Source organism: Corapipo altera, unplaced genomic scaffold, assembly GCF_003945725.1.
Source record: "Corapipo altera isolate COAL_440 unplaced genomic scaffold, ASM394572v1 69, whole genome shotgun sequence".
NCBI lineage: Eukaryota > Metazoa > Chordata > Aves > Passeriformes > Pipridae > Corapipo > Corapipo altera.
In genome coordinates, this window is record NW_020884908.1 from 1,495,000 (window position 1) to 1,506,507 (window position 11,508).

The 11,508-nt window shown below is 41.7% G+C and overlaps 1 protein-coding gene across 1 annotated transcript in view; it reads right to left on the reverse strand.

Annotated features, from left to right (window-relative positions):
- Positions 1-2,892: 2,892 nt before the first annotated feature.
- The window catches only part of RAB33B (RAB33B, member RAS oncogene family), a 9,034-nt gene continuing 418 nt past the window's right edge, over positions 2,893-11,508 (reverse strand). The window contains exon 2 of the mRNA XM_027652687.1: positions 2,893-5,881. Coding sequence (XP_027508488.1) covers positions 5,438-5,881 — 444 coding nt within the window. The 3' untranslated portion in view covers positions 2,893-5,437. The remainder of the gene's footprint in view (positions 5,882-11,508) is intronic.

Sequence of the window (11,508 nt, forward strand, 5' to 3'; positions counted from 1 at the left end):
ATTATATGATGTGCTGCTCTGGCTCTCAAACACAGAGGCAGGGTTGCTGCTGTCAGCTTGCACTGCAAGCTCTTTGCTGTGCTATAAAGAGAGCTACTTGTTTTAAACAAGCACCTGACGTGAGCTGACTGTACAGAAAGATGGATTATGACGGGCAGATAAAAGGAGAGGGCCCTTGAGCTCTTTGGTGTTGTCAAATATAGTTGCTCTTCCTTGATTTTCTGGGAGCAAGTAACTGCCTGAAGATTTTTGTGGGGTTGCTGTTGTTATTTTCAAATGTGTGAGCAAAGTCTGTTTTCAAACTCCACCTCTTAATGGAAACACAGACTGTAAGATCCAAGTGCACCCTGCAGGTTTCAAAATAAGATTAAAGCAGACAGGACTCCAAAGCACGTGCCCCTTCACCTTACTTTTTTTTTTTAATATGGCCCATGTATTTCAAAGCCAATCTTAATTTTGGGGAAGAGAGAATAGGCTGCTTCCTTTTGAACGTTTGATACTGGCAATGCCAACTCTCATACACCTGAGGGTAAAGTGAGTTGCAAGCTCTACTATCCCAAAACAACAAAAAGGAGGGAGAGAGGGGGAGTCATAAATCATAGACTGATTTGAGTTGGAAGAGACCTTAGAATTGTCTAGTTCCAACGCCCCCACTGTGGGCAGGAACACTTTTCACTAGACCAGGTTGCTCAGAGCCCCATCCAGCCTGGCTTTGAACAATTCCAGGGATAGGGCATCCACAACTTCTCTGGGCAACCTGTGCCAGTTCCTCACTGTCCTCACAGTGAAGAATTTCCTCCTAGCAAGCACAGCACATTTGTTAAATGCAGGCTGGGGAGAGGATTACATTTTGTTGGGGTTTTTGTTTTGATTTTTTTTTAATGGTCATTGGTATTGCTGGGAAATTTGCTTTCCTATAATTTCAAATGATTAGCTAAGGATTCTATCATTCCTGAATCACAGTGGTGATTCAGCAAAGACAGAAAACAAAACGTGTCCATAATACCCACGTGGAACAGGACTGAGCACCTCATGGAGTGTCTAGCAGCTCTTACATGGCCTTCCTTTGGGATCTGGAAATAGCTTCCTGAACTACAAGGAGCTGCCTTCAGGAAGTACTTTAATACATATCAGTCTCTGACATGCCTGTTTTTCAGCTGGGAGGCTGTGCAGAGCCCAGGGAGCCCCAGGACATCACTGGAATCCAGTAGCCATTCCTCCCCTCTCTGTGTCTCTTCCCAGCCCTTCAGCTGGCTGAATGAGAGGCCTCCTTTTGGCACCCAGGGTCAACTGACGAATTTTAAAAAGTCTTTCATCCTAAAAACAGTGGAGGTTTTTTGTGAGCCATAGGTTAATGAGTTTCTAACATTACTTACAACTTTAGATTTAAGATTACATGTTGGTGTTGCGTTGATTTGCACAGAAAACCAGGCCACCACTTTAAAAGGAATGTTACTGTTGCTTTAAAATGACCCAGGGCTCTCCTTTTTATCTGGGAATTGCAGATTGTTTAGTAAAACATCAGTCAATGACCTTGAAAAGTAGGACTTTGGAAAATAAAAGACCATTGGAACTATACATTCTGGTGAAAGCGAAAATACTCACAGAGGGCACAAGGAACACGAACTTCCCAGAATTTATAAAAGCAGGAAGTCAGCAGATGATCACCCGGGGGAATGCTGGTGCAGGGCTACAGTTTAAAGATGGCACTTCTACTGTGTCATACAGGATGAACCAGGTAACAAGAGTATGATCAGCACATGATCAAATGTTACAGGAGACAAAGACAAAACCAGGCATTTTTGGATGCAGGGTGATCAAAGCCATAATCACTGATCAGTTTTGTCTTCACAGCTGCCATATTTGAGGGAAAACAGTTACTGATGCTTTTTTCTGCTTTCCCATTTTCCTGATTCCAGGAGGGAGAGCACTCGTGAGGCACAGATGAGGGTGGTGAAGGTCACAGGGAGCAGCAGAGCTGCCTCTGCCTCAACTCTTGTATGAACTCCCACAGTACACCCTTCCATAAAAGTCAGAGCTTAATTTATTTTTTTAGATCATTAAGCTATATTTTAGAGCTGAAATTAAAGCGAAAAATATGACTTTCATTAGGGGTTCTCATCTATTTTCACTACATCTGGAATACTGGTTTTTAAAACTATTGACTTATGAAGATGAAAAAAAACAGCGACAAAGGTGGAACTGTTTAATCTTTAATGACTTTTTGCTTTGGGGAGATTACAGTACACATGAAACCCTCATGGATTTATTTTGATGCTTCTTAGCATCTTGATCACGATGAAGACATGAGACATTAGAAACCCCACGAAACCCTAATGCACAGCAGGTATATGCACGAGTACTAGGACACATCCAGAGTCTGTGTCTCGACCTCTCGCCTTTCCCAAGTTGCAAACTCCTTCCTCCCTGAGCAGCTTTCTTTTACCAAGGCCCCTTCTGGTCATTCCCAAGGTCCAAACTCACAGGGCAAAACACCAAGACAGATTAACAAAGAGATAACAAGGAAGTTACGAGCTTTTATTTCTGAACACGATGAGACTCGAAGAGCAATGGAGAAGATTCCTTTAGGCTCTTGACATACGTTCAAGAGTCATTTTGTAACCGTTGCACCACGTCCCATTCTTCTGGAATCTGAAATAAATCCCAAACATACTTCTGAATCATCCAGTGGGTGCCTCGGATGCCTCAGATCCACCCGGAGCCATCACGAGGAAGCACTGACAGCAGTCCAAGTGTGGTGGCAGTCTTGTACAAAACTGTCACCCACACATACAGAAACTAGAAACTCTTTTTCCTCCCTCATAGCTTTTTTTAACCATAAGAAATTAGATCAACATTCCTTGTGTAATTATTGAAAACAAGTGATAACTGTTTGTGGCAAAGACAGTTTATTAGGTTTCTGGAATTGTGTCTTGCCCTCCCCCAACACATAGAAAATAACCCGACTTTACAATTTGGTTAAAGTGAAAATACACATACAAAGTATTCAGTATTTTTGACATCCATTTTGGGGGCAGAACGTCACCACTGAAAGCCAGGAAGCAATACTGAATCCTGCATTACTGACCACATTACTTTTATGGCAAAACCATTAAAACATGCTTTGTGCTGAACATGAAATTACATACTTGAACACCATTTCCACACAATTTTCATGACATGAGGGCCTTTATTTACAGGCTGTGACAACTCAAATAAAGCTTAACAGGAATGTAAATTTAACAGTAACACTGTAGCTACATCATTTCCTTACCTCAACCCCCAACCTGATCGACAGACTTTGAAATTCTGGGGTTATTTTATTAAAAAAGGAAAAAAAGAAAAACAAACAAACCAATAAGCAAAAAAACCCCCCACACTTGTCAACCTCCTTGGTAAACAAATAATTAAGATGGAGCCTTCTGAGAAAAAGGATTAAGGACATGAGTGAAAAACAAGCTGTCCAATAGGACTGTAAACCATATTTATTTACAATAGTATACAGATAAATTTAAGATCAATCCTTTTCTTAAAAAAACATTAAGTACACTAGTGTTAAAAAGGTGATTGTTTCTGAAAGGACTGTAAATTCTAGTAAGGTCCAGAGTGAATACAAAAGCTCCCTTTTACAAGTGTTTCCTAAGCAAAAACACTGTCACAGTTGAAGCAGCTGTATAGTATAGCCTTTTGTTTAGATTACTTTTAAACATCTTAATTGTATTAGACCAAATTAAATGCTCTTTCTAAATCGAGAAAAAAGTCAATGCATTTTTATTTTGTCGGTTTAAGTTGCAGTGGAATTACATCTTAACAACTGTAACAGTTTACATAATACTAGTTATCTTGTTTCAGTGATTTGTTTCGAATGTGATCACTAGGGTGGCAGCTTCTGAACTGGCCCTTCCATTTAGTTTCAAGTCAGCAACACCTGCTACACATTGCCAATAATAATAATTAAAAAAACAAACAAACAAACAAACAAACCCCTTCATTTATACTTCAATTCCTTCAAAAACTAAGTCACAAGACATTGTTTGACATGGCGTGTGAATGAAGTCATAGATGGAATTCTATGGCTTACATTTTGCTTTATGCAATTATGTGCAACTTAGCACCATTTTTATTATGAAACTCGACCTTATTATGAAACTTGACCTTCGACAGAAGTGAAAAAAAAGCGGTTGGAACTACTAGAACACAGAAAAAGATGGTTCTAGAGCAGTAATTTCCCTCATCTGACCCCTGCTAACTCACACTAGCAATGCCAAGGATGCCCCACATACAGCCACGACATTACAAGCAGGTTTTAGCTCAAAAATCTGTAACAGATGATGTACTTGGTACATTTACTGCATATCTCAAAACCTACTCCAGTTTGGATTCAGAAATATTTTAAGCAAGTCCCATATTCCTGACATTCCATCCTAGGCGTTCCCTTTCCTGAAATATGTTATCAAGTTGGTTTCTCAAGATATTTGTGAAGCACTCATTGTCACTAAAATCCTCCAAACCCCCAGCTTTAAAAACCAATATGCTTTTGCCAACTTCATTAAATCTTTTATTTACTTAAGTGTTTTTACTTACCCTGGGACACTCAACTCAAATACAGCACCTTTAGAAATACGTTCTCATTGAAGTTTTAGTAAGGTCAGAGAAGTTATGGACAGTTAAGAGCCCCAGATTTACCCCAAATCCTGTGCTACAGTACTTTCCATAAGAGGCAATGCATAGTTTAGTACCACATGCTAAGTATGAAAAATTAATGAAGCTTTAAGTATCAAATAATAGTCTAGAGGTAGGGATAAGTTGGTCAATTCCCTTACCACTGCCATGAAGAAACAAAGTTCACAGTGGAATGACAGGCCAAACACCAGCAGTTTGCACTTACACTGACAGCCCAAACTTTGACAGTCCTGGTTTTTGTTTTTATAATAAAAAGGTACCTGCTTACTAATTTGCTAGCAGTCACCAAATATTCCTTCATATGCCAAAAATATCCCCACTTGCTGACCCAAAACCCAAGCTCCCTGGCTGTCAAAAAACTCTCTTTCTCCTACATTATTCCAATGCAAGTAGCAACCAAAAATGTTAGTAAACTGGCCAACTATTTATAACCTTACCACAAGTGATGAAAAACAACCTCAGGCAGCAAGAGCTCAAGCAGAATTGCTCTGTCAAAACTTCACATGAAAGTTTACGTTCCCATATATTTATAGTGAAACTTCAGTAATTCAGAAAGTACAGATACAAAGTGCAAAAGCATGAGATGGGCACATCTACACCAGGGGAAAAAAAAAACAACAAACAACAAACAGAAAACCACATTAAAGTGCCAAAGGGATTTGCTGTAATTGCTACCAAACCCTGGAACTTTGCCAAGATGATAATTTTGAAGCACTTGCAAACAAGACAAGGTGGCAGGCAGTGACAGTGTGATCTAACACCAGCAGGACGTGGCAGGTTTTGGTTCAGGCTTTATATGTATCTCGTCACGATCTGGGGGTTGACTAAGCATTAATGGCTTGTGACTTTTAAGCTTGTGAGCCAGTGTCATGAATATGGCCTCCACATGGTCATTGTCATTGGGGTTCTTGGCAGAGGTCTCAAACAAGGGCATGCTGTGGGTATCAGCAAACTTCTGCGCCAGGTCCGTGGGCACCTGAATGGCACTTCTCAGGTCACACTTATTTCCAACCAGAATCCGTGGGATATCGTTGGCAAGAAGGTGTTGTTTGCACTCCTCTATCCACGAGGGCAGACTGTGGAAACTGGCAATGTTTGTCATGTCATACACGAACACCACAGCGTGCACATTCCTGTAGTAGTGCTGCACCATGCTCTTCCTGAAGCGCTCCTGGCCTGCAGTATCCCACAGCTGTATCTGGAAAGGGAAAGATAGTGGGGAAAAAAATGTGGTTTACTACTCATGTAGGAAAACAACACAAATTTACCTGTAGCAAGGGGAGTTACATGATCACAGAAGTCTACTCTTCTGAATTAATCATACTGAAAAGTTTGTGCTGAAGAAAACTGTTGCATGTACACAATTTCTGAAAGTTTGGCTTTCAAAGCCGCTCAGGAGTGAGGCCAGGAAGAACGATGGCACAACTTGATAAAAAATACAAATTTCTGAAGGTTTGTTGGAGACTGTATTTTTTAGGATTTTTATAAAAACAAATGCTGAAATCTTGGCAATAGCACTTTCATTTGAAAGTAACACAAAATACATGTTACCTCACAGTACAACCCTCAGCTGACACGGTTTTTGTTATTGCCAAAAATATTGTCATCTTGCCCAAGGTTTTGTTCGCCGTCTATTGTGGTATTACATAAAAGTAGGAAGAAATCAAGCCATGCTTGATAACACCACCACCAAAAACAGGACTAAGAAATCTGTGCCTGCAGTGTATCCACTGGAATCAAACACTCCCATGAAGAACATCCAACTTCAGCTTATTTAATGCCTAAACTGGGACCACGCTGTGGTTTGTACTATCAAAATATGCATAAAAGGAAAAAAAAAAACAAAGAAAATAATGCATAAACCTTTGCATGTTAGCTTAACATGTGACTGTTGTTTCCAATACTAGAGTGTGGCTCTATCACACACATCTGAAAGGCAATTCCCATTTCTTGGGAAAAAGCTGAGTCCTGGCTTCCTGTCTGTCGTGCACAGCTGATCCCTGGTGGCTGGGGCAGATTGATTAGTATTCAGGCTTCTGAGCTGAAAATGTTTCCTCCCTGGGAATGAAAGCTGAGTTCTTCTTGAGACTCAGAACTCAAGGAATATTAAATGTTCTGTAGACAATGAAGGTAAATTTAAAATTCAATCTGCCCTCATGAAAGTTACAGCTGCTATGAAACTGTTCTCCCATTACCACAGTTCTGCATTCCTTTGATCCAAATGTTTAAGTAAAACTACTTATTTAGAAATTGCAAGTGTCCTGAAAGTTGCCTTGTTTACCACTTTTACCAGTGTCTTTTTGCATTAAAAAAAAAAGGGAAGTCCAAGTGCCAAGAAAATCTGCTGACAGCAAGAATTTAAGATGCATCACTGAGAGAGAGAGAGAAGGATTACAGTATCACATAAAATTGCTTTGAAACAGTAAAAATAGGGTGAAACCCAACAGAAGCAGATGCAAAGTCTTGACAACAGTGACTACCAATGAAGACTTTTCCTTTAAGCACGGGGTTCATCAGGTTGGAAAGTATTAAAACAGATGACATTCCAGATACACGAGTCAATCACAGGATGTTATGAATCACACGTGTGACAGACTGAAGGAAAAACATGTTTCAGATGGTGGGACTTTTCCTGCAATGTTATGTTCAGCCCCAGCCACCCATCCTCGAGAAAAACTCAGACCAGAGCAGTTGGAAAAGGCAGTTACTGGCTGCATCGGGGGAACTGAGGATTTACATGAAAACATCAGAACAGCTTGGCTTCTGCAGCCTAGTCCAGTTCTCTGCAGCTTCTGATCCACAGACTTAAAAAGACCCATGTGCAGCTTCTAAAAGGGTCCTTAAGATTATTAAGGAAAGCAAGCCAAGTTGCCCTGCCTGTGATCACAGAAAATGATAATCAGTATCAATCTGTCTCATTTTACAGTAAAAACCCGCTTTTTGCCAATGGTATTACACTCTACACACAATTGGCTCCATCTCCATGGTCTGTTAAGGGAGTCCAGACAATCAGATTAAACACAGGCTCCTAGGTTTGGGTAAGATTCAGTAACATACCCAGGTGAGAGATACTTCTACTTCTCTGCACTTGTACAGAAAATGTTCCTGAATGTGACAAATTAAAGAGAGAAGAAAGAAGCACAGATTGAAGCAATCCTATGTTCAGACAACATAATGTTAAAGAATGACTACAGATAAATCTTGGAAAATGCTGTATCAAATTAATTTAAAGAGGGAGCTCATTTCCACAGGCAGCTGTGAGCTTCCAATTCTCTCCCCAGCTCATTCACAGAGCAGAAATCAGTCATGCTTCAGTCAAGCAAGTTCCCCAAGTGTATTGCCAGCCCTGGGTAAAGAAGGGGAAATTAAATTAAAGTTTTACATATCTTCCAAGTTAAGCTTAAACTACAGTTCCTCCTAAATTTTATTTACATGCAGCTTTCAAGCTTGAAGGGTGTAAATTAAAAATGTTAATATTCCTGGCAAGGAGTAGTTTGCACTGAGAGGAAAATCCTTTCCCAATATTGAAAACTTCACACTTGGGAAGTTTCTTTTCTCCTCTTTCCAGGTGAACTTGAGGACACTATTTCTCAAGTTCCATTTCTGCTCCTCCCCCCAAGTATTTTCTCCACTGAAAAAACAAGACTGAAAACATTCACATTAAGAGATGTGCACTGATGAAGTAACATTAAGCCTACTGTTTCATTATTAGTCCAAGACCATCCATCTTCAAGGGAACACATTTTTTTATAACAGCCCTTTAAAATGTGTATTTTGAAGATTTGGTTTAACAGCATAATTCAGTTAATAAAACTGTGTACAGAATCACTTTAGGGGAGACAAATGGCATAATATCTATTAAATATATTGACTCAGCTATCACCTCCCACCTTCTGACTCCTTCTTGTGGATCCAGAAAGGCTGTTTTCTAAACAAGGACTCACTTAGCATGCATAGTTTGTAACACACTGCTAAAAACATAACTGGCCTTTGATAAAGATAAAATGGTAAACTATGCCTCCTTTTAAAAGATTTGGGCAAAAAAAAACTTGGAATAGCTCAAAGGTACAGAACACGATGTTCAGACTTTCTTCCCTGAATTTCATTTGCATCCTTTGCTCTTTTAATGTAGGTCAGTGAAGAGTGACATCATTGTTTTCATCAGTTTTCAACGCTTAGATCAATTGAGGGAGAGGAAAATTCAGAATGCAAAAAATTCATTTGTTGAAAGCTTTCATTTACTCATCACATTTAGGTGTCAGTGTTTCATATGAAGCTGTTATCCTGCTGTAAAAGCTATGAAGGAATACACGTGTACCTATGTCCTGGAATTCTACACAATTGCTGTGTGGGAGACCCCCGGACGAGAAGAACTCTGCTTGTGTTCCTGCCAATGACACAGCATTTCTCCAGCTGTGAGGGAAAGGCTCAGTGCTGTAGCAGCACAAGGAAGACCATCCAGCTGGCTGGGGGAAGGGCAAAGGGAGAAAAGAAGACATTACTTTATAGCCTCCTTCAGTGCAAGAGGAAAAATTCCCTTCAGGGCACAGCACGACCACAGTAACTCAGTTCATTGAAGCTTCTCTCTCCCGGTTCAACAGGCACTGCTGGAGCTCACTGCCACATGTGAGAAAGGTGAAGACGAGTGAGAGGAGGTGCCAGAAAACCAAAAATTGGTTCAAACTTGACAACACTCAGCATCCCACTAAGAGCTAGAGTCCTGGCCATGATGACAGAGTTTATTCCTTTAAAGCTCAAACAGAACTTCCACAAAAGAACATGTCTCCGAAGAGCCTCCCTCAGGTCTCCGCCTCCCTCAACCAGACGTGGTGTATTCTGCAGGTAATTCTCTCAAGAGTGCAGAAAAACAACCTACCACAACATATGCAACAAAATGGCATGATAACCTGTGTGAAGCACCTCAGAGCTGGGGATTAGGCCACGTTCTTTTTCACTTCTCTCCAACAAAGGCCAGGCAGAGGCGATGACAATGCCAGTCAATAAGATGGTGCTGACAAGACAAGACAATGTCCCTCGGGAGTTTCTCTCCTCTGTCACGGACAGCGACAGACAAGGGAGTACAGAATTTCAGCTGTCAAAAAAGTTCTAGTCAGTGCTTTTCTAAAGGAAAACAAAGACTCCTATTCATCTTTATTTTTTAGTTAAAAAAGGATATGAGGTAAAGAACCGCACAAGAGTAGGAAAGCAAACTGGCTTTTCTACTCTTGTATGCCCTCCACAATTTATTCAGTCAGTAAGTAAGCAAGGAAAAACTATAGCTTTCAGCTACATGACTGTAAGCTGTAATTATAAACACCAGGACTACTGTTACTTCCTTTTTCTACACAACTGAACTTTGGTCATGGAAACGAACCCTTATACAGAAGCAGACTTGTGCAGGGGATTCTGCTTGGAACCCTCTTACTGCTGGTAAACAAACTGCATTTGTAAGCTGCTAGAAGACTGACCTGCAAATGACTGTCAGGATCACCACCAGCATTTCTCTATCCACCAGGCAGACTAGGTGTGTTTCATATGCCTTTATAATTTGCTTTCCAGCACAAAGAAGACAAAAGAGCATTTTTTTTCCTCCCATCCAATTTTCCACTAAATTTAGTTCTGCAAGAGTAATCTTCAGCTAAACCTATAATCAGAGTAAAAGCACAAATATAAGCCAAGCATCCAGCCCGTCGCTGTCCAGTTCTGCACCACATTTGCCCACACCAATACAGCAAACAGAATCCTAAAAATGAAAAGTTGGACCATACTGCTCAATCCTGAACAACATCCAATTTCCTAACATTTTTAAAGCAAAATGATCATAACAGTGGCACCTACGCAGCTTGAGGGTTCAAGTGTGTAACTTGAACTTGAAGGTTAGAGTAACTGCAACCCTTGCCTAAAGACAAACACAGAATTTCTGTGATGCAGCAAACTGATGATACCAGACTAAAACAGAGGTAAGAGATCTACCTAAAGGCCCGTCTTAAAGTGAAATTACTGATTAATACCTGACAAAAGATGCACAAAGGTTTGGCCTACGGTAGGAATTGTTCATCATCACAGAAACCTACACAGCGGATACATTTCCAGTAAGACCCAACCACACCAAACAGCTGGGGTGTGACAGGAGGCCTGGAGACTCCTGCAAGGGGCACGGTGCCCGGGATGTCCAGAGCTCAAAGAATCACAGAATCTGTAAGGTTGGAAAAGACCTCTGGGATCATCGAGTCCAACCTTTGACCCAACACCACCTTGTCTACTAGACCACGGCACTGAGTGCCATATCCAGTCTCTCCCTAAACACCTCCAGGGACAGTGACTCCACCACCTCCCTGTGCAGCCCATTCCAACGCCAATCACCCTTTCCGTGAAGAACTTCTTCCTAACGTCCAACCTAAACCTCCCCTGGCACAGCTTAAGGCTGTGCCCTCTTGTCCTATTGCTGCTTGCCTGGGAAAAGAAGCCAACCTCCACCTGGCTACAACCTCCCTTCAGGTAGTTTTAGAGAGCAATAATGTCCTCCCCGAGCCTCCTCTTCTCCGGGCTGAACACCCCCAGCTCCCTCAGCCTCTCCTCACAGGATTTGTGCTCCAGACCCTTCACCAGCCTCGCTGCCCTTCTCTGGACACGCTCCATCACCTCAACATCCCTTTTATCACCCACGGGCGCCCAGCCTTGGCGGCGGCCAGGGGCTCTCAGGGCGAGTCGGGCACCCGCACCCTGCACGCCTCCCGCTCCCGCCGCCTGCCCCGCGGTGCCGGGCGCCGTGCCCGGAGCGGGCCGTGCCCGGAGCGGGCTGTCGGGGCGGGCCGTGCCCGGAGC